This window comes from Cynocephalus volans, chromosome 11 (genome assembly GCF_027409185.1).
Source record: "Cynocephalus volans isolate mCynVol1 chromosome 11, mCynVol1.pri, whole genome shotgun sequence".
In the NCBI taxonomy this organism is placed as follows: Eukaryota; Metazoa; Chordata; class Mammalia; order Dermoptera; family Cynocephalidae; genus Cynocephalus; species Cynocephalus volans.
This window is the reverse complement of record NC_084470.1, coordinates 95,324,871-95,348,624: the sequence shown is the minus strand read 5'-3', so window position 1 is coordinate 95,348,624 and position 23,754 is coordinate 95,324,871. Positions and strand designations below refer to the sequence as shown.

General features: G+C 53.0%; 1 protein-coding gene across 2 annotated transcripts in view; it reads right to left on the bottom strand.

Moving 5' to 3' along the window:
- Positions 1–21,185: 21,185 nt before the first annotated feature.
- FBLN2 (fibulin 2) overlaps positions 21,186–23,754 on the bottom strand; it is an 83,321-nt gene continuing 80,752 nt past the window's right edge. For both annotated transcript variants that reach the window (XM_063113965.1, XM_063113966.1), the window contains 2 exons: positions 22,988–23,111; positions 21,186–22,034 (listed from right to left, as the gene is read on the bottom strand). In XM_063113965.1, the coding sequence (XP_062970035.1) occupies positions 21,677–22,034; positions 22,988–23,111 (482 nt within the window). In that variant the 3' untranslated portion in view covers positions 21,186–21,676. The remainder of the gene's footprint in view (positions 22,035–22,987; positions 23,112–23,754) is intronic.

Genomic DNA, 23,754 nt, shown 5'->3' with positions numbered 1-23,754 from the left:
GGCCTTTGCTCAGCCTGTGCCTCCACCTGCTCACCCTCTCTCAGATGCTTCCTCAGCTCCCTCCTTCCTCCCTTGCTAGTCTTTGCACAAATGTCACCTCACAGGGACTTCCTCATTGACCATCACATCTAAAACTGCAACCCCTGCATCACCCCGCCACATTTCCCACTTGGTTTTGCTCCCTAATGCTTATCACAGAGCATTTATTTACCTATTTGTTTTGTTAACTGCCTGTAGCTCCCCAAGGGCAGGGGCTTTCTGTTTTTCCAGGGCCTACAACAGTGTTCTACACAGAATAGCAGCAAAATACATACTTGAATCAGAACCAGGAGACCTTCCTGGGGAAGCTGAGCTCTGATCCAGATATCTACCCTTACCACCTGCCCCAGTGCCTGGAGATTGCTCTGGGGCGCCCTCCACCGCCCCATTCACCTGGCCGTTGAGGCAGACCTCTGCAGTCTGCACAGACAACTTTGCCTTAAAAAGAGCAGGCATTCCTGGGCACCCCCCTCCCACCGCCTCTGGCCCTGGGGCCTCCAGTGCACGCAGGCACGTGTGCGGACAGGCCGCATGAGTGGATTCCAGTAGCTGAGGGAGCAGCCCGCAGGCCCAGAGAGAGAGGCTGCCCACCAAGGAGCACCACCAGCCCCCATCCTGGGAGAGCCCCAAAGCTGCTCCCTGTGAGGGGTCCTGCTCCTCAGCGTGCATGCGCACTTGCGCACACACACGTTCCAGGCACACTCCATTTGGAAATTCTAGAATCTCAAAATCTTAGAATTTTGAAAACTTGTTTATTTCAGTTTAGCCCATGTTCTGTTCCTGAAAGCCTGGGACATGGCAAATTGTACATTTCCAAATCCTCAGACCCCTCAAGAGTCCAAGCAGAAAGGCCCCACAAGATTGTTCTACAGCAGAGCCAGCTGACAGACCCCAGTACCGCCCTCCCTCTCTTCCCCTGATTTTCAGCTGGGCTCCCTGCCTCTCTCCCATCTAAGAGTGGCTGTGTGATTAAGCTCTGACCAGTGGGGTGCAAGCAAAAGTGCCCCACGTTAGCTTCCAGGGGCCCTTCTCAAAAGACAGCTAATGCCCATGCTCTGACCCTTTTTCTTGTTCCCTCCTACCTCTGTCCTGCTTAGAACTCAGATGTGATGGCTGGAACTTTGGCAGCTGACTTGGACTACAAGGACCAGATCTCCTGTTTGGTGTGGTAGAGCCAGGAGACAGAAGGAAGCTGGACCCCATGCCAGATTTGTAACCCTTACTTCAGGGCTTAAATATGGAAGAGACAGAAATGTCGCTCTTGTTTCAGCCATTGTTCTTTGGGGTTTGCATTTACAGTCTAACCTTCCTGCTGTGTAGATGGGGCAAGTGAGGCCCGAGTCAGGCATCCACCCATGCGAGACCAGACGATGAGTCAGGGTGGGGCCAGCACAGAACTCAGGCCCCTGCCTTGTCTCCCTGTGAGCCCCTGGGCTGGTTCCTTGGATTTCTGCTGTAATGGGTCACAAGACCCTCTTCTCCCCAGTCATCCTGGATATCCCTCTGCCTCATTTCCTCCTATGGTAGCCCCAAGGCCACTGGAGGCAGCCCTGGGTGGAGGCATTGGGAGGTCTGGGGTGTGCCAGGGCCTTCTGCCTGAACCTAGGCAAGGCCCTTCCCTTCCCTGGGAAGGGAAGATCGCTTCACCAGCCCCAGTTCCTTGCCTCCATGCCTTCCTTTCATGGCTTCTCCCAGGTCCCTTAAATCTCAGGACTAGAGGGCCTCAGGGGTCTCCCAGCCCAAACCCTCTCCCTTCCACAGCATGCTTGCAGATGGTCACCCAGGTGCTGCTTGGACACCTCAGGTGACAGGGGAACAATTCTTTCTGACAGTCCAGCCCAGCACTGCTGAGTTCCAACTGGGAAACCAGGGCCGCACGCAGAGCTCTCCCAGGGACAGAGACCAGGACCCCCTGAGGCTGCTCCTCTCGTGGGCGTCTGCTGCCCTGCCACACTTTGAATTCTGCATCCCAGGAAGAAGTTCTGGCAGGAGAGGGGAGCAAAGGGAATATCATCAACTCACCAGAGACCTCCTCAAGTTCTGGGTTTTTATCTTAGCAGATAACAGGGCAGCAGAAACTTGCCCGGGCCTCACAAGGCACAGGAAGGGACCCAGCGTGCATCGAGCCTTGGCTGTATACCAGGCAGAGTGCTGGGTGCTTTCCATACATGAGCTGATTTAAATTTTCTAACAGTACTCTAATGTATTCCCAGTTATTAACCCCATGTTACAAGTAAGGAAACTGAGGTGTGGAGAAAGTTGCCAAGGGTTGCTCAGCTAACAAATTCAGATTGATCCCAGTGCATCCTACTGCAGGTCTGCGCTCTTTCAGGGCCCAACTCTACCCCTGAAACCTGCAGTAGGCCCCAGGGGTGGGGTCTGAGCACTTGCCACCACTCCTCGCACCCCTCCCCACCTCCTACCACCATGTCCCAGTCAGGACAAGACTCCAACTTGCAGGAGAAATTATGAATAGGGCGAAAGAAAGTTGTCCTGGCCCCTATGCATGCCTTAAGTATTTAAATTCTTTTTCATAATTATCTCAAATAGCAATTATGGCAGGAGCAGATGCGCTTATCGCAGACAAGAAACCACCTGCCTTCCCATTTTTGTCAAAAGTGGAAACACTGACATTATTTTTGCGATTTGCTTCAATAGCTGTTTTCACTGTAAATACCACCTTAACCACAAGAAAAATACCCTGGGAGACGCTGGAGGTATTCGAGGTTTTGGAGGAATTACTCCAAGAGGGCTGTGGGTGTCTCACAGGACACAGAGAGAAAGAAACACGAAAAGCTGCTTCCTCACCAAGCTGAGAGAGGGTCTTTACTCCCTCGGGCAGGGGTTCACGGGGTGCTCCCCAAACCCCCTTCCTCCTCTCTGCCTCCAATTCCCAACCCCACTGTCACCTCCACCCACCCCCAGCTGCCCACCCAGGCAACATCTCATTCACCCCAAAGAACGTCAAAATGCCCCCTCCCAGGCACCACTGAAAACAAGGGGCTCCAGCGCCGGTGGGAGGTTCTAAGAATTCAAAGACTGGAAAGGACCAGGTTTCCAAGAACGCAGCATTCCAAAATTTGCAGGTCTCTAGTCCTCTTGCACAGTCTGGCACAGGAGAAGTTGGGGGTAAAAGGGAGCATTAGGGGATACCGCCTGGAAAATCACTTGCCCTGGAAGGGAAGGCCTATGGCATGGCAGGATGAGGGTCTGTTGGGCAAATCCTCCTCTTCAAAACTTCAGCATTCTCATCTGAACAGCAGGACTTTCCCAACCCTAAGCCCCCAAATCGGAAATGATATTGTCATTATTATTAATTATTATCATTGAGCATTTACTAAGTGCCAGGTACTGTGCTGGGTTCCAGATGTGCATTATGTAGTATGTCAGTTTTCTTACACAAGGTTCTCACACAACAGTTCTATCATCATCCCCACTTTACAGATGGGGAAACTGAGAGAGAGAGTGTAAGCAAGTTGCCCAAAGTCACACAGCTAATCAGCCGAAACACACACGACTGCAAGCAAACAATGTTACTGAGCACTTACGGTGTGACCCCTAGAGATGAAACTTTGTTCCCATTTCACAGATGCAGGCATTGGAGCTGAAAAAGACTCACCATACCAGAATTACAAGAGCCAGAGTTTTAGCAGGTGCTGTTCCTGCTGGTTAGAAAGGAGGAGAGTGGGAAAAGAGACCCACGGTTGGGTACAGAGAAGCAGAGAGGGAGGGGTCCTGTCTCCAGACCCGGCGCCTGACAGCGCTCAGATTCAGCCCTCAACCTCCGTCCCAGTCCCAGCTGTGTTCTCTGCTGCCCCTGTGTGGTTGATGGAGTTGGCAGCCTCTCGGAGCTGCGCAGCATTGGGGTCCGTCCGTACAGCTGGCTTGAGTGAGGAAGCGGGGACAGCACAAGGCAGAAGGCAAGTGGGCCCTAGGGCATAGGACGTGCGGCACAGTCCTGCCCTGCAGTCTCACTCTCCCCACTCCAGCCACACTGGTCACCTGTGAGCAGGCCAGCACATTCCCACTTCCCAGACTTTGCCCTTGCAGATCCTGCTGCCTGGGACACTCTTCCCCCCGCTTTGCACATCATTCAGTCTCCAGACCATATGACACCTCCTCTATCTAATCTGGGCCCCCTCACCATTGCCCTCTGCCGCTGACCCTGCTCTATTGTTCATCTTTATATTTGTCACCATCTAAATCACTTTATAAATTTGCTAACTATTCCTCCAGTAAAATAGTATCAGCATCAGTGTTTGGCACACAGTTGGTATGACTTCTGAGCAAATGACTGCATGAACAGCCCCATCAAATAGCTATCCCAACTCACTCACCCCCATTACGGGGCAGCTATGACTAAAATGGGGGACTTCCCCACAAGCCTGGGTCCTGTCTTCACAAGGGTCCCAGCCCTGCCCACTGACCTACTAACCCTTCCTGCCCCTCCTGCCCCAGAACAACCCTGCAGAGAATTAGGGAAAGCAGTTGGGACCCCTGAGCCTATGCTTCTCCAAGCCGAGCCACTCCATCTCCTCCCAGAATGGGATGTCTGGGGGTTGCTGTCCATCTCAGTGTCCACTGAAGGGTCTGGAGCTGAGCACAGAAGCCAGGGAGCTCAGAGAAGAAGAAAGAAGAACTGAACATCCCCTCCCTCACTGTAAGCATTGGCCTTTGGTAATGTGGCCTTACAGACAGTCATTCACTCAACAAATATATCTTCATGCTGCGCCATGCTGATACACAGGGTCTGCAGAAATGAATCTGGCCTGGATATTGCTCATGGGAGAGACAGATGGGCTTGGCCCCCTTCAACCTACACGCCTCTGTCTGGCTGCATGACCTTGGACAAGTCTGTTAGCTTCCTCATCTTCAGTTCCTCTTAGTGTGGGGCTTCAAGTATGGTCACAAAGCCCCCTTCTCATTGCTATTTAACCTGTCCTCACTCTGAATCTGTGCCTTTCACAAATACCCCCACCTGGTGTGCCTGCCTGCTCCTCCAGCGACGGCCCTTCTTCCCCTCTGCTGCTCAGGGGCTGGCAGCCTCAGCAGGGAAGAGGAATGTATAGCTCAGGGGGACAGCCAGGGGCATTGAAGGCTGCCCCACCTGCCCAGCACCCTTTGTGCACGGCCTGACAGCAGTTGTCATCACTGTCTTCTGGGATGAAGGGGATGGCCTGGCCCAGCATCCCCCAGACAAGCCTCTCTTGCTGTGTGAGGGAGTTGGGGAGACAGCTACCCACTTTTGTTGAGCACCTACTGTGTGCCACACCCCATCCCAGACACGCCTCCTCAGCCTGTGTGAGAAGCATCTGTGCTCCACTTTATGGGAAGACTGGGGCTCAGAGCATTCAGCAACTTGCCCACACACCCAGTTCGTGTGTCTCCAAGGCTACCGTGTTGGCCTGGCACCGACTTCACCTCTACGGCTGAATCTGCTGGGGTCTTTCCCAGAAAGAGAAAAGTGTGGACCAAATATCTCCTGGACGTTTCCAGTCATCTGCAAGGTATACGCTGCTACATTTTCCAACTTTCTGATTCTCTGCGCTTCCCACCGTAAGCCTTGGGGTCTCTGAGCCAGTGCCTCAAATGCACTGTAATAATGCACCTGGTAACCACTCCAGGTGTTCTGCTAGGGCTGAACTGCCCTGACTCATCCCGGCCTCATCACACCCTGCGAGGCTGGTACTGTCATTAACCCCATCTCACAGGTGAGGCAACCTAGGCACGGAAAAGTTAGGGCACTTGCCTGGGGCCATACAGCTAGCTGGTCAAGGGCAGAGACAGGAGCTCAATGCAGGCTGTCTGGCTCCACGGTCTGTGCTCCTCAGGCCACAATGCACTAAAACTCAGAGAGCACGAGTCCTAAATTCCTAAATTCTGAGGCTGAAATTTCAAAACAGCAATATCACAAACACCTAAGACGTGTCATCTCTTTAATGGAATGTTCCCGAGACCTCCGTCTTCGGCTCTCTGGAAAAGCATTCGGGCCCAGAGATTTCCGGGGACCTGTGCCCTCTGGAGAAGTGGCCCCGACACCCTAAGGTCCCTGTCTCCGGGCAGCAGCTCCCCCTGAAGAGTGCGGGGAAGGCGGCTCCCTTCAGGAGGGATCCCCAGGGTGGCTTGGCGCCTCCCTCCCGCCTGGGTCCCGCCCGCGGGGGCACCCTGGGGCACGCTGAGTCGGGGCGTCCCCGGGGCAATGGCAGTGGGCGAGCCGGCGCTGGGGGCGGGCGGCCCGCACGAGCCCGGCCTTGGGGCGGCGGCGGGGAGCCCCTCGGCGCGGGCGGGCCCTTCCTGCGCGGAGCCGGGGCGCCCCGGGAGGCTGCAGGCTGCAGGCAGCCAGGGTGGGGACGAGCGGCCCGCCCCCTGCTGGCGCCTCGCAGGCCGGCGTTCTCGGCCGCTGCAGGCCCGGGCAGTCTAGCGCCCCCGAGAGGCGGGTGCGCGCGGAGGAACGTGAGACACGGGGTGGCCTCAGCGGTAGCCACGCTGAGACTGTCCTCACCTCGGCCGAGCCCACTTCTGCCCCCGCGGGCGTGCAAGCCGGGAGGTGGGCTCAGCGTCGAGTTTATCAAAGCGGAGCCGTGTACAGATGGGAGTGCCAGGGCTGGGGGCGTAGAGAAAAGCGAGGGAACCTGCCCGAAGCCACCATGGGCCGGGGACACGCCCCTGGGTCCTGTTGCCCCCGACCCTCCACCTCTGGCCCTGTAAACTCTAACCTTTCATCTTCTGCCTTGCAAACTGTAAGCTGCGGAGTCGGGGGCAGGGTGGCCAGAGTGGGATTCCCAGGTCTTGGCCATCGGCCACTCAACAAGCAGGACCTCAGGCAGGGTCCTTTCCCCAAACCAGGCAGCTCTGGAATTAACAAAGGGAGGTGGGCGCTGCCTCTGCCGGATCCTCGCTCCTCTGTTTCCATGGCAACCCCTCCTGCAGGATAGGAATTACCTGTATCACTTTAGCACACTTGAGAGAGAAGGGTACAGATGGGGAAACCGAGGCCTACAGAGGGGCAGCAACTTGCTGAAGGTTTCCCCCATCACACCACAGAGTCTGTCTCCCAAAGACCCCCAGACAATAATCATACAACTAAATATATAAAATAAACATATAAAAAGGTGAGAAAACAGAGAACAAGAGGTGGGGGAGCAGTGGTTACTGGGCGGGGAAGACCACTCTGAGGAGGTGACGTTTGAGCCTGATGAACACCTGAGGAGCAACACGTTGCAGGCGGCAGGTGCAAATGCCCTGAGGTGGGAATGCACACAGTGAGCTCAGGACCATGAGGAGCCCCACGTTGGGTGGATGTGGCAGAAGGAGTGAGGGAAGGAGATACAGTCAGAGAGGTGGCAGGGGCCAGAATTCCGAGGGTCTTATAAGCCCCAGTAAGGAATTTAAATTTATTTTGGTGTGATGGGAAATGATCGGGGGGTGGAGGAGCTGAGAACAGTCAAGTCATCTATAATAGTTGCTCAGGCAGCTGCAAGAAGAAGGGCTTGTGAGGACAGGACAGGAGAGGGTGCGGGTGAGGGAGGAGGCAGAGAGACTGCAGAGGCGATGGCACTGATGCAGGCGAGCGACCTGGTGGCTGGGACCAGCCTGCAGAAGTGGTCAGATTCTGGAGTGTTCTGAGACTTGCGCAGGGCTCACCGCTGGTTTGGATTTTGGGGTGAGAGAGAGAAGTCAGGCTACTCCAGGTTTCCAACTGAGCAACAAGGTAACCAATGGCACCATCTCCCAACTCAGGCTCGCCCCTCCTCCCACCCCCAGTCCTTCCTGCTGTGACTCCTGGACTCAGTCTGCTGCCAGCAAAACTGCCAAAACCACTTGCCCGCACGAGCCCCAGCTCACTCCTGAGGACCCCTGTTGAGAGGCTTCCTCTTCAACACCCACACGTGGAGGGATGGCCGGGATGGTGTGCAGGGAACAAAGACCGTGTGGATGGGGAGAGCTCTCCAAAAGAAAACAGGGGGAGGGCTCTGCAGGTGAGCACATTAACTCATGTCCTGCAGACACGCACCATCAGGGGTGGCCAGTAAGATTATGCCCATTCACAGTTGAAGAAACTGAGGCTCGGGGAGGCAGGGTGTCCCAGCCAATGTCCCAGCCAATGTCCCCCAAGAGCTGGGCTCAACCCAGGTGCCATCAGTTGAACCGTGTCCCCTTTACCTGGGGTGGTGGTGGGCTCCCCAGGGAGTCTCTGTCCTCCAGCAGTGACAGGGAGACATGTGTTCACTTGGGGCCCAATATGCAGTGAGGCTACTATCTCAGGATGCTTCCTGCTTCTCCTGCCAGCCTGCCACCCTGCTCCACCCACCCCTGCCCAGCGCCTGGTTTGCAGACTCTGTTGGGCCCCCCGCGGGGATGGCTCAGCCACTGCGAAGGGCATCAGCCTGGTGACTCTTCCCAGGGTGGGAGCATCAAGGCATAAATCCTGACCCAGCTGACAGTATCCTGGAGCAGGCGCAGAAGCCGTACTGTCCCCTTCCTGTCCCCACCCTTCCTGGCATGTTTCACAGGGTCAGAGTGGCTGGAATGGAGAGGACAAGCACATAAACCTTTGCCCTAGCTGTGCCGACCAGCCTTGAGCTTCCGACCTGATAAAGGGGTGGAGAAGAGGATGAGGCCGGGCCCTGCACTGACCTCCAGGGCCGAGACAGCAGGCTGTAGAAGGCCCAGCCCCAGTGGGGACATTTAGGGGGCTGTGCTGAAGCAATAGCAAAGCCCCCTCAAGTGGCATGCAGAGAGGAACCTGGAGCAGATGCTTCAGGCAGTGGGGGGTGCATGCAGCTCACGACAGGCCCAGCCTGAGGCCCCCCAACCCCAACTGCTGCCCGCATCACCACTCCACCCTGCTCCTCCCTTCAGCTCTGCCCCCAGCCTGGAAGGCTGACAAACTCTGATTTCCACCTGCGTAGCTCGAGCGGGCCCGGCCTTTGTCTCAAGCAGCTTGATGTGAGTGAGGGCACACACATCTGTTTCTCCAACAAACATTTATTAATGCCTGCTTTGCACTGTGCCTGGTGCTAGGTGCTGGGGACTCAGAGATGATGTTTATCTGCACAAATCCTGAGAAGGGCTACCCTGAGGGGGCTGTGAAAGCAGCAGGCACAGAGCAGGGCAGTGCCAACTCTGTGTGGGGTGGTCTGAGCATTGCAGGCACAGAATGAGCAGCGGCATGGGGACATGAAGGGGCTAGGAAGGAGCTGGGAAGGGCTAGTGGCCAGGGTGCCTGGAGCACAGGAAGTGGACAGGGAGTGATGGGCCATGAGGCTGGTGCGGGGCAGGGACCAGAATGCCAGGCTGTGGAACTTGGATTCAATGCTGTGGGTAGTGGGGAGTCATGGTGGGATTTACACAGGGGAGAAACAAAAGCTGAGTGGCTCCTCTGTTAGCTCAGCCAGGGACATCTTCCTCTCTCCTCCTGACAGGGCACACTAAGGCTCAGAAAGACCAGGTGTCAAGACCCACCACGATGCCCAGCCCCTCATCACCTATGGCTGGATTCCTTGTGTGGCCTGGGCCAAATATTCAACCTCCCTGGACCTCAGTTTCTGCACCTGTAAAATGGGGATGATCATGGCAGGGAGTATGAGTTTGGTGAGGCAAGAAGGCTACTCACGTAGCCCACCTGTCCCCAGGAGCTCTGCTCCCAGCCCAGAGGACTGCGCCTGCGCGGCCATCCGCAATCCCGCGCACCACCGCCAGGTGCCGCTGCGCATACGCCTGGAGGAGCCTCTGCAAGCCCAGACCTCAGGTTCAACCCCGGCGGTGCTCAGCGAGGCTCTAGGGGTTAGCACCCAGAGTCCCCTTGCCTGCCTCCTGCAACAGATTTCTGCACAGAGCAACCCCATCCTGCATCTCGGAAGTTTCGCTGCTCCCCCAACATCTCACACCTCGGTGCTTTTTTGCATGCTGTTTCCATGCCTGGAATGCCCGCCGGCTCTGCTTCTTCTCATGGCTAACTAACTACACCGTCAAAGCCTGCGGGAGGCGACACCTCCTACAGGAAGCCTTCCTTGATGCCAGTGTAGTAGCCTCTCTGAGTTTTCACAGCTGTCTGTGGCTCTATCGTCATTGCAGTGACTGTCCATATGGTTATATCTGTTTCTGTGTCCCACTCCTGGCTAGACTGTGAGCTTCCAGAGGCAGGTAGGGTAACGCGACAACCTCCACACTATCAACTACCCAGGAGAGTAGTGCATTTGTCCCAGTGGACGAACCTGCACTGACACATCATAATCACGCAAAGTCCATAGTCTACATTAGGGTTCACTCTTGGTGCTGTACACAGTCTATGGGTTTGGACAAATGCATAAGGACAACGTACCCACTAGGGTAGTATCATTACAGAGTAGTATCACTGCCCTAAAAATCCTCTGTGTTCCGCCTTCCTCCTCCCCGCCCCCGCTAAACCTCTGGAAACCACTGTTCCCATAGTTATGCCTTTTCCGGAATGTCATATAGTCAGGATTATACCATATGTAGCCTTTTCAGACTGGCTTCTTTTACTTAGTAACATGCATTTAAAGTACCTCTCTGTCTTTTCATGGCTTGATAGCTCATTTCTTTCTAGCGCTGAACAACGTCCCATTGTCTGGATGTACCACAGTCTATCCATTCACCTACCGAACATCTTGCTTGCTTCCACATAATTGTTTTGACAATTATGAATAAAGCTGCTATAGACATCCGAGTTCAAGTTTTGGTGCAGACGTAAGTTTCCAGCTCATTGGGATAAATACCAAGGAGCACAATTGCTGAGTCCTTTGGTAACGTATATTTGGTTTTGTAAGAAACCGCTACACTGTCTTGCAGAGCGGCTGCACCATTCCCCACTCCCAGCAGCGATGCACGAGAGCTCCTGCTGCTCCCTGTCCTCGACAGCGTTTGGTGCTGTCAGTGTTCTGGACTGTGGCCATTCTAATAAGTGTGCAGTGGTATCTAGTTTTTTTGAATTTGCAATTCCCTAATGACATGATGTTCAGCATTTTTTAATATGTTGAATGGATAAATGTATCTTTGGTGAGGAGTCTGTTCAGATCTTTTGCCCACTTTTTAACTGGGTTCTTAATTTTCTTACTGTGTTTTTAGGGTTCTTTGTATATTTGTATCATATACAGCTATGTCTTTTGCAAATGTTTTCTCCTGCTGTGTGGATTTTCTGCTCATTCTCTTGAGCAATGAGCCATGAGAGTTTGAATCCCTGTGTGACCTTAGGTAAGTCGCATGCTTTCTCTGAGCCTCAGTCTCCACCTCTGTAAAATAGGGGCAGAAGCCTGCCCTCCCAGGTTGTAATGGGATGACATGAGATCTCAACAATACAGAGCCCTCAAGCACAGAGCCTGAAATACAGCAGGTGCTGCCAGGTAGACGTTGCTAGAACTGAGTCATCTCAGTTCTCTGGGTGGTGCCCTTGCCCACTGTTCCACTGTTAAAGCACCTGGCCATCAGTAGTGGTCCCATCCATGGCAGGGCAGGCCGGGCCAACCAGTAAACCTTTGCCAGAAAGATGCTTATAGGTGAGAACCCTTTGGTCCCAGGGATGAGGCAGAGGAGCAGACCCCAGGGAAACCTTGAGGCCAGGAACACACCTGCAATTCACGGGAGGGTTTGCCACTCTGCCAAAGTCGGCCCAGGTCCCCTTGAGGACCATTCCTCACTAAGCATCCACTACACTCCTCACTTGGTCCCCACAGACCTCTGGCCTCCACTCCCGTCACACAGGGCCTTGGGCATGGCCTCTGGTGTGTCCCGTGAGATCTTGCAGTCCCACCTGCCACCATAAACACCTTTCCCCCACGCCCACCAATCCAAACCCACCCTTCTCCATTACTCACAGCCAGAGCAGCTGGGCTGGGGCTACAGCCACGAGGGGGCACTGTTGCCCCGCAGGTGTGCCCGAACTCGTGAAAATTGAAGGATCCACTTCCATCCCACTGGCTTGCAGAGCAGCAGGCAAGGCAGATGCTTGTCACACAGACTCATGGAATCTGGATGAGACAGAACTTCAAGGACCCCATCCCACACTAGGAACTTCTGGAGAAGTTCCACCACCTCCCGTGACAGGCCCCCACCTCCTGTGATGGGCGCCCACCTCCTGTCTCACCTCCTGTGACAGGCGCACACATCTTGTCACGACACCCACCTCTTCTGACAGGTGCCCACCTCTTGTGACAGACGCTCAACTCCTGTGATGGGCGTCACCTCCTGTCTTACCCCCTGTGACAAGCGCTCGCCTCTTGTGATGGGCGCCCACCTCCTGTGACTAGGTGGTCACCCCCTATGATAGGGTGGTCACCTCCTGTGATAGGTGGTCACCTCCTGTGACACGGTGATCACCTCCTGTGATAGGTCTTCACCTCCTGTGATAGGTCTCCACCTCCTGTGACAGGGTGGTCACTTCTTGTTATGGGGGAGAAACCTGAGCAATACCATTTTAGCCAGGGGGTCAAGGCCAATAGCAGTGATAGGTCGTGCTGATGGCAGGTGCCCTTGACAGGATGTGATGAGAAGGGCACTTTGCCTCTGTGGTCTTCCTCCTGAGCCCCACAAGCCCAGTCTAATCATAGAAAAACGTCAGACAAATCCAAATTGCCGGACATTGGACAGAATGGCCGACCTGTCCTCCTCAGAACTGTCAAGGTAGTCAAAAACAGGGATAGTCTAGGAAACTGTCATAGCCAAGAGGATCCTTAAGGAGACATGGCAACTAGTTGTAATGTGGTATCCTGGATAGGATCCTGGGACAGAAAAAGGACATTAGCTAAAAACTAAGGAAGGAAAGCTAAATAAACTATGGAATTTAGTTAATAAAAATGTATCAACAGGAGCACATGCCAAGGGCTCCTGAGAAGGTGCCAATGAAATCACAAAATAAGAAGATTACAAAAAAGATACTAACCGTGGACATAAATTTCTTAAGTAGGCTGGAGGGGATTTGAGAGTGGGGGAGGCAGCTCTCCCACATTCACACAGGGAGGTGAAAATCTTGGGAGGTCATTTGTTCTCCAAAGTGGCATATCTCATTTTTAAATGGAAGCTAATTAAATAGACAGTTTCTACTCGAAATTCATTATACTGTCAATATTTTGCTGAAATGTATGCTAACAACTGTTAAGCAAGGGAACTGAGTGGAGATCTAAGCACAGGGATCCGTTGGCTAGTCCGCACTCTGCAGGACAGTCCTCTCCCGTGACACAGGCACGAGGTGGCGCCAACAGCGCAGAGAGAAATGTTAACTGTGTTGATTTGGGTTCAGCGTTTCCAGTGCAGCATGATCAGTGGGCCTTTAAAAATACTTTGTGAGTACATTAGCTTTCACTTTCGTTGTTAAATTATAGCAGTTTCATTACAGAGAACAAGTGTGCCTTGATTTTGTTCGAAATGTCTTCTCAGCACCCAGAAGATAAAATTGCCATATTTTCATAACATAAGCACACTGCTCCTGTACATTGTGTTCACTCTTGAATAAAGTGAGTTCACTATTGGCTTGAAGTTATTAAAAAGAAAGTATTGATTTTGATTTAATAAATGCTTTCTTTACAAAAAAAAGTATGAATATCGGTCATATACATTTCATCCTGACAAATGTGTTTAATAATGTCAGATGTTAACAAAAGAGGAAGCTGCGGGGGAGGGGGGCAGTTTTGCAGGAACTCTCTGTACTGTCTTTGTACCTTTTCTATAAATCCAAAACTTCTCTAAGATAAAATGTTTATTTTTTTTTTTTTTTTTTTTTTTTTTTTTTTTTTTTTTTTAAAAGATGACCGGTAAGGGGATCTTAACCCTTGACTTGGTGTTGTCAGCACCACGCTCAGCCAGTGAGCGAACCGGCCATCCCTATATGGGATCCGAACCCGTGGCCTTGGTGTTATCAGCACCACACTCTCCCGAGTGAGCCACGGGCCGGCCCAAAATGTTTATTTTTTAAAAATGCATGTACAACAAACCTCGGTACCCACTCTCTAAAGCTACTGCCAGCACAGAAATACACAACACAGACGTGAGGATGGAGGCCTGCGGGGAGCAGGGGTGGGGATATTGACGTGGACCCCGGGACAGTGGTGTGGATGAGTGCCAGCCCTCAGCTTCATGGTCCCCAAAACCAACCCAACAGAAAAGCCAGTGGCCCCAGGCACTCCCTACCCAGCCATCTGTGAGCCCTGATGGTGGGACATCACACAGCCCCACCCCTGCAGGTGTGCCCTTCTCTAGCCAGTTCCAGGCTGGCTCTGTCTGGGGAGGGCAGGCAGGCCAACTGAGACATGGGCTCCACAGGCACCAGAAAGGCTTTGGTAGGGGAGGCTAGCGGGTGGGCTGGGTCCTGCCTGGAAGATATGAGACTGATCACATGTGCGTGTGTTTCGGGTTGGGGGCTGTGCTCCGCGTGACACATGTCCACAAGCTACTGCCCCTCCTCAGGGGCAGAGAGCAGAGCACATGCAGAAGGGCAGAACACGTGAACTTTAACAAGGATGCCATGGTTCTGATTAAGATGGGTCTTGTCCAGTCTGGTGGCTGAGTCCCCGACTGGTCCCTGAGATAAGGAAGGCAGGGGCCCAGACATGAGAAATGGCCAGAATGATAAGACAAGGGCCCTAAACCACGAGGTCCTGATAACCCCAGAGGTATTGACTCCCACAGAGGCCTGCACTCACCCCTATAATCCATTCTCCAGACTGCAGCCAGTTTGTGTTAAATGCAAAGCTGACCCTGTCACCAATCTCCAAAGCTCAGTGGCTCTTATTGCACTGAGGATGGGATTAGAGGCCCACCTGAGGCCTGCCATGCCCTGTCTGACCTCATCCCAACTTTCTCTCCACCCTCAAATTCACACTCACCTGTCATCAAGCCCTTCTGGGCACATCAGTCTTCCCCCGTCAGAAGCTCAGCTCAGGCTGCCTCTTTGCCTGCATGCCCCTCCCCTTCAGTCTGCCACCCAACTCTGCCTACCCTTCCACGTCAGTAGACAGGTGCCTCTTTGTGAGCTGCCATGAAGCCATCTGCCTGTCCCCCTTCGCCATTGACCACCTATTAACAGCTCCAACTCTCTCGTTACTCCTCTGAGAGTCAATACAACTTAAGAGTCTCCAGCCAATTCCACTGTCTTTATAGTCATTGCCCCCTCGTATTTTACAAATGCCTGCATCAGCATTTCCTGCCAAAGCGTTTCCTCCACTAGGACATGTTCCCAGGCCACCACTGGCAAAATATTTAGCAATTGTTCTGCCACCTTGTGTTAGGGACTATCTGTGCACCAACTACTAACAAGCTCCAATAACAACTAAGAAACCAAATGGCATCTATGACAAAGACTCTGGGCAGCAAAGGCACAAGTGAGATTCCCTAGTCTGCCGTCCTCTTTGTGTATCATCACATACCAAGTCTGAGCGGCAATAGATGCTGCCTGGGACTCCAGGGGGACAGGACAACCAGAAGCTCCATGTCTGGACCACTCCTGGACTATGCCCTATGTGCCTCTTCCCTCGGCTGATTCCGATTTGTATCCTTTTGCTATAACTAAATTGTAACAATAAGTATGGCACTTTTTCCAAGTTCTGTGAGTCATTCTAGTGAACTGTTGCACCCGAGGGTGGTTATGGGCACCTCCAACCATGTAGCCAGCTGGTCCCAAATGAGGGTGGCCCTGAGAATGCCCAAACTTGTTGCTGGTGTCAGAAGTGAGAGAGACTTGTCTCTTGTGGAGACTGTTTCCTCAGACTGTATAATAGGCTGAGCTCCCTGCAGTTGGTGTCAGAAGTGGGATTTGCTAGACCAACCATGACTGACTGAAAGATATTGTTTGGGAAGAGAAAAGATGGAAGGATGGGAGATGAGGAGTCTTTGATTCCTTGTGGCTAAGGGGGCACCCATGGTATGAGATGGCAGCTGCACAGCAATGAGTTGCTGAGGTACATGTTACATGTTACTGTGGGATTTATACATGGTGGCTCCAGCTCCTGTGGCGCTGGCTCAGTGGAGTATAAGGAAATGCAAAGTAACAAGAAAACGTAAAATAGGTAATCCTTTGGTTATTATTATCTGTAATAGCTAAAATGTAAGTAAGATAGTATTGGAGCAGATCCTAATGCCAGGCCAAGATTCTGGTCAGTCTGGACTAGTCTCATTCCTACCAAAGGAATGTGTTGGGGTAGATTCTGGTTCTGGACCAGGACAGACTCTGGACAGCCCCAGGTGCGCTAGTGGCCTCTGAGCCTCCTCCCAAGGGAAAATTATACTGAGAGCACAGGCAGTGAAAGCTTCAAGAGAGAATGGATAAAACAAAGGGTGAGACAGGAGCGTGGGATGGAAACCCTTAAACAGATACTTTTTAAATGGGATGGATAAAGTAGACACGGTGGGGTCAGAACAAAGGTCTTACTGCAGTTCTCGGAAGCTGGGCTGACTGATGCAAGCCCCTGCTGGTCTCCAGCACTGAAGGGCCCTAAGTAAATCTGCCTTATCCATCTAGTCTGAAGGAATTTGAAAAGCCAGACAGCCTCAGATGACAATGAGAAATCTGCTCTCAAGTTGCCTGAGGCGACAGCCTCCAATTGAATCAAGAGCAGGCCTGAGAGAAGGTCTAGGTCCCTGGCCCAGCCCTAGCTGGGGACCCAAAGCCATACACACATGGGAGTTAGAATGTCCGGGGATGGAGAAAAGATTCCTCTGGGATTCCTTCTACAGTAAAGTCTTCTGTTGGTAAAGTCCTAACGGGGCTATGGTTAGACTGGGAGGGTTCAGAAACGGGATGGTAACATTAGATGAAAACTGGAGTGTTTGAATGAACTCTGTGTGAAGTGGTCGCCTTTCCTTTACCTGAGTGTATGACTGGGGACGGATGTTGCGTCTCAGTGGGGAATGCTTGCTAGCGTGGTAAAACAGAAGACACGTAAGTCTGCCCTTCAGGCAATATTGATTGATTGAAGACCAGCATCTGGTCAGTTTGCTTAGATTTTGGAGGGCACATATTCCACACCCAAGAATATTGCTAGCTCCTATCCATAAAACGACTCAAAACAAGCCCTGGAGTTCTTTCACAGACTGGGGTTTATGGCAAAAGCCTGTTACTGCCACCCAGGGGTGACCACTTGGATTAGGGATCAGAATTTTCCATTTGAGAGTCAATTAGTAGATTTAGATTGAGACCACCCTTATGACTGAAGGCCATAAAATAATCTTGAAATCTGAAATACACGTAACATTTTGGGCGATGTTGGATAAACACTCTAATGGGGAGAGCCGGGAAGAGCTCCATAATAAAATGGAAACAGTTTGTGCAGGAATCTGCCACCTGGGAAATGCAAAGAGGTACCTAGGACATGTTGATGCCCATCAGAAGAATCCCCTTCCAGGATCAGAAAGTCATTGGAATCAGCAAGTACAGACACCGGTGCGCTCGCTTGCGGTGGCCACCTGGGCCCATGAAATGAGTGGACATTGAGGACTGCAGCAATGCAGAGCTGGGCTGGATCGAACTATGCTCCTCTTGCACTCTGAGGCACAGCTCAACCAGAACTGTTCCATCTGCCAACAAGAGAAACAGAGACTGCTGATGGCTATGGGGTAGATTCCCCAGGGAGGAAGGCCCTGAAGATAGCTGGCAAGATGAACTCAATATGGAAATCCCAGGAGAAGACGCTGACTCCAGACTGAGATTTGCCTACCCAGCAATAGATGCAAATGTTCAGCATGCTGTAAAAGTATGGGAACAGGAGATACTGCACCAATTTAGACTGCCAGGTCACATTTCTCCACACCAGGGAACACACTTTACAGCCCCACAATGTCCAACAATGGGCAGAGAGCATCCTCAGAGTAATGGTTGGGTGGAGAATCAGAATGGACAATTGAAACATCGGTTTTCTAAGAGGGGGTGGGGTGGGGAAGAGGAGAGATGGAGGCCTGGAGAGCTGGCCTGCACACCTGCACGAGTGTGTGCTCACATTCAACGTGAGGGGGACCCAGGGAGGCCTGGCCCTCCACCACACTAAATAGATTCCTCTGCCTTTTCTAGGTGAACTGGGGAGGAAGATGGGTCTGCTGGTTTGACTATACTTTTTCCTTTTTTCCCATATCACTTCAGCTTTCTCTTTTCCTGTCTGATGCAGTGGTCCCAGGGCCAGGGCTGTGACTAGGGGCTGGAGGCAGGAGTGATTCCTAAGCAAGAAGCTGCAATCATACCTCTAACCCTTGTGTCAAACTCCTACGGGCCTGATAGGATGTACGGTGACTTCACCCCGTCTGGCAAAACCGGGGCTGACAGTGAATGCAGCTATGTTCCCTAGTGGCTGAGAGAGCCCCCTAGCTCTGCACTTATGTGACCCCACCCTATCTGAATAGGAGTGGACTGAGGGGGAGGCACTTGCTAGAATAGAATTGTTACCTGTGATCTAGACCAGCACAGTGGCTGGGCCCAGTGTCCCTTCCAAAGGTGGAAAATTGGGGGTATAAATGAAGAGAACGAGAAACAGTAGCTGATGGTAAAGGAATGAAAAAATGGGTTATGTGATGGAGATCCAGTTCACACGGGTCCAATATCACAGCCAACACCTTAAGAGAGGCCTGGACAATGTCTCATTGCTCAGCCATGCCAGACGCCTGAATGGGTGAAGCCAAAACCACGTCTGCTTTTGGCACCTGACAAGGTTGAATGGAAGCCTGCAACCCTAAGCAGCCTCACCCTGGAAGACGTTTGGTCATACGCCACGATGGTGGACGGACTCATTGCCAGTGACCACGTGGGACTCTAGTCTTTTTTTCAGGTTACATCTACCATACTGCAGTGTGGCATCACACTGGCATTGTTGGTGAGGTTGTGCCTCTGACGCTGATGGCCAAGGGTATTAGAAAACTGAGTTACAGCCTTCAGGATGTGATACCCATGCAAAACGACCAGTCTGCAAAAGAACTGGATTTAGCTCATCATCAGCTAATGTCGATGCTAAATAGTTCTGCATAACTTTATCATAAGGTACAAATAGCAGAGGATCAAGGGAGGAAACAAATCATACTAAATGCAGATGTTCAAACAAATATGACCATTGTGCTGTAGGAAAACCAGAGGCCAGGGGGTGGCCTGCAAAGTGAGCTCTTGCCCCCAGAATGTCCTACCTGACAGCAGTGTCTTTTGTTTCCTGGAGGATTTGGGATAAGCCCTATTAGTTCCAACCTCTGGGAGAGACCAGGGACTAAAGGTCGGCCACGCTGGCATCCTGTCACTTATCCGTACTGAGGGTGGCATGTGTACCAGAGGACACAGCAGCTCTGTGTTTGGAGCCTCCTGGATTCTGCCCTATGCCTCAGAGTCCTCAGGTGATTTCATTATAATAAAATTGTAATTGTACAGACAGTGCTTTCCTGAGTCATTGAAGTGAATTAACAAACCTGATCAGAGGTCCCCAGATTTGTAGCCAGCTGGCTGGATGTGAGGATGGGGGATCCCTGAGTTTGTGTGTGGTGGCATCTGAAGTGAGGGTGCTCTTGTAGGGACCGTTTCCTTAATCTGCAGTTTGCCAAACTTGCAAGCATGGAATTCTAGAACCTCTGAACCGTAGACACTGTAAGGTCAGAAGAAAATTGTTCTCCAAGAGTCTACAGGTGTGCAGGGCACCAAGCCGGATGATTTATACATGCTGCTCCTTTTACCAGCTCGGCAGCTGTGCGCCAGAAGCACGGCTGGTGTCCCCATTCACAGGTGATGCAAGGGAAGCCCAGGTCAGGGACACGCAGGGAGTAGCCCAGGAGCGGAGGGAAGAATCGGGACCATGCAGGAGCAGGACAGCTTCTGGCAGCACGTGCCATCCCCACCAGTGTCTCTAACCCACCCATTCACGGCCTGCTGGTCCCTGCCTGGTAGATGACCATGTACAACAAAGTGGCCAGCTCTGGGTTCTCTGAAAATCAGGGAAAGAGAAGGAACAGGGACAGTTGGGACAGTGACAGTGACGAGGAAGTCCTGGCTTCTGCTGTACACCTTTGGGGACAGGGCCAGTGAGGAGCAGGGAGGGGACAAAGGCCGGGAGACAGTGGGCCCCACCGTAGGCTCGCGGCAATGGGCTTCAGTGGGTTCACATCTGTTTTGCAAAAGTTTTAACCACCACCTCTTAAAATTGGGAAATCTTACATCAAAATGTAGTTTGGGAGCTTGTCCTGAAGAACAAGAACACCGGCCATCCCAGGGCCCGTGCTCCCAGAAGGTGCGGTTGCTGGAGCCGACGTCGCCGCCACCTCTGCACAGGGTCACACTCTGCAGAAGGCCAGGACACCCTGGCCTGCTTCTCTACTTTGACTGCCACTCACAGGAAGAAACATACTTTATATCACAAGCCAGAGTGGCCGTGCCCACGTGCACGTGCACACACCAGACACACGCACTGGTGCTGGGTGACACAAGTCTTCTCTGCACCAGGTGTGAAGCCCTCACACAGTCTTCTCTCTCCTACTTCATTTTTAAATGCTCGCTGCCACCCACCACATTTAATTCAAGACCGGAGAGTGACAGACTGCTTGCAGGAAGAAATGCACTGGCTCAGAGGACGCCCAGGGCAGAGGCAAACATGCATGCGTGGGTCCTCAGACCTGCGTCCGACACCCGCTCTGACGCTCGCTGTGGCCTGTGGACACGTCCCTTCCTGTCTCAGGGCCTTGGTCTCCCTAGTTCTCATAGCCTCTTCTTTTGCCCCAGCCTCGGGGTGCCAGAAACCTACACTGAATTCTGGAAAAGCCGAACTCCCGCATCCTTCCGGTGCCTGCGCCAGTCCACTGCTGACCTGAGTCCTCAGGCCCCAGCAGCAGGGTCCAGTAGTGGAGTCTGGATGACATCCAAAGCGACAAACCAGAGGCTGAGGTCTGCATTTGGGAAGGAGGAGGAGGGAAGAGGGGAGAAGACGGGCAGAGGAGCAGAGGTAGAAAAAGCGGACCACAGGATCGCGGAGCTACTACACTGCACATCCCTCGCTCCCAAGGTGAGCTCCCGATTTGGGGGCTAATTATTTGAGTGAGACACCTAGAAAGGTCTTGATCAGCAATCCGACACACTGGCCAGGCTGGGGAACCCTGTGACATTCACACACCCTCATCCAAATTCAAACACTGTACAAAAGTAAGGGGACCAAGAGGCGTTTTACTTTTTTACTTTATAACCCATTTGTACTATTTGAATTTTTTTTTTACAGTGTACATGTACTACTTTTATAATTAAACAAAAAACTTAAAAATGATTTTTTTTTTAAAGTAAAGAATTAGTCACAGTGGAACATGAAATGGAATGTCAACTCTGGGGACGGGGTCAAGTTGAGACTAGAAGCCCCAATGTGTCGTTGTGTTTCCAGTCTGCAGGTCATCATCCAGCCTCTGGTCCTTCACCTACAGGCCACCTGCAGTGACTATGACCTGCGCTCGAACTTCACCTCAGTGCCTGTGTAAGAACACGCCTCCTGCTGCCAAGCTCCCTCCCGTGGGGCATAGGAGAGGCCCAGACACCCAAGAGGAATCAAGTCAGCAAAATTAAGTTAATTTACAAAGTTATAGTAAAAACCACCCCAATAATCGCCCAGCCCCGCCCATGCAGTGCTGGGCAACCACACAAGGAGGTGCGCTTGTCGGGGAGCAGGGCGGGCCTGCAGGGCAGGCGGGGGCCTCACAGGGCAAAGGTGGTGAAGAAGATGTGCATCTTGGCCAGGAAGGTGGTGACAGAGCCCTGCCGCCAGAGCTTCATCTCCACATCCAGGGCGAAGTCCCGCGGCTCCAGCACCGCCCGCTGCAGGTAGACGATGCCCGTGTAGGCGTTGAGCCGGCGTGTGCCGAAGTAGCCCTCCTCATTGCCCTTGACAATGGTCAGGGCGATGGTGTCGCCTGCGAAGGCTGGTGCGGGGCCAATGCGGAAGATGTGCGCCGGCACCAGGAGGCCGGTCTGGAAGTTGAGCTGGTAGTGCGTGATGCGCGCCGGTGAGTTCTGGCACTCCACGAAGTCGTGGCACGTGGTGCGCTCACATTTCCTATGGGGGACAGGCGCTAGGTCAGCAGACCAGGCTCGCTCCCACCCATCCCGGGCAGGGCCCAAGGGCCAGCTCTACCCTTGGTGGCCTGGCAGCCTTAGGTATGTCATCTTACATGTCTGGGCCTCAGTTTTCTCATCTGTGAGATGGGTTAATAACAGCCTCATGGTTTTATTGGGAGGATAGGCAGCGCTCAGCACAGTGCCTGTTGGGTCTGTCAGCAGCTCTCATTCACCCACGCCTCCCTTCCTCCCAGTGCACCCAGGGTCCCACCCACTTGCAGCCACAGCTTGTGTGGTCCCCTCCTAAGGTCCCTCCAGCAGTGCTGGACTACGTGGCCAGTGGTAGACATGACAATCTATCACTTCCAAGACCAAATTAGGTTAGAGGACTGTTGCTTGCTCTCCTGACAACACGTGCTGGGGCATGTCATGTCACAAGCAGCCCCATGGAGAGACCCAGGTGGGGAGGAGCTGAGGCCCCTGCCCAGAGCCACGTGAGTGGGTGGCAAGTCCTGCAGCCAGTCGAGCCGTCAGATGAGGCAGCCCCGCCAACAGTCTGAATGCAGCCTCAGGAGACCCTAAGCCAGAACCCCTAGCTAAGCTGCTCCCAGGCTCCTGACCCACAAAAACTGCATGAGATTATAAATGTGTGTTGTATTGAGGTACTAAATGTTGGGATAATTCATTACAAGACAATGGACAACTAGTATGTTTTGTTTTGCATGAGAGAGAGGCAGAGACGTGAGATTTTCTGGGTGTTGTCTTCTCTTCGTTCTCTATACTCTGAGCTTTCTGCAGGGCATTTATTTGCTTTTGGTCAAGAAGAGCACAGACCCAGCAGTCAGGGGCTGTGGAGAGCAGGAGGCGGTCAAGGCAGGGGCCACCGTCACTTGGCCTCTCCCCTGGGCAACACGGGTCCGTGGCTGGGTGAGGGGGGGGGCTGGCACTTACGTTTTGGAGACTCGGACATAGTTTGGAGGACACTCGAAGCGCAGGCAACGGAAGCTACCCTGGATGTTATGGCAGGTCTCAGCCTCGGAGCAGTTGTGGGTGCCCAGTGCACACTCGTCCAGGTCTGGGGGAGGGGAGGAGGGGTGATGGGAGGGGTCCCCAGCCTGAGCCACCCCAGCCCACGCTGCAGGCCTGGGCCTCAGAGCAGCTCTCCTGACTGTGAGGATACAGCTCACATGCCACCCTGCACCATACACCACATCTCGCCTCCTCTGCACCCAGAAGCTGGGGCCTTGCTTTTAAATGTAAATCACATTATGTCATGTCCTCTGATAACTTCTCATGCTCCCGGAATAAAAACCTAAGTCCCTCCCGTGGATGCCAAGCCCTACGGTGCAGGGCCTCTCTGAGCCCCACCCCTTTCCTCACAGGCTACAGTCCTGCGGGACACCTCTGGGCTGCCACAACAGCCTGACCCTTACCCCATGTCAGCCAGGGCCTTTGCACATGCTGTTGCCGCAGATGAACACTTCCCCACATCTTCCCATGACTGGCTTCTCATCTTTTAGATCTCAGATCTGGGGTCACCTCCTCCAGGATGGCCTCCCTGACTACCCTCAGTGGTCCCTGTCCCCCGCTGCCCTCCATCCCACCTCACTTATCATCCTTACACTGCTTGTCAGGTCCGGAACACACCTAGGCTGTTTTGCACGGCTGTTCCATCTCCACCCTCTCCTCCTCAACCTGGACTCTAGGAAGGCAGGAGT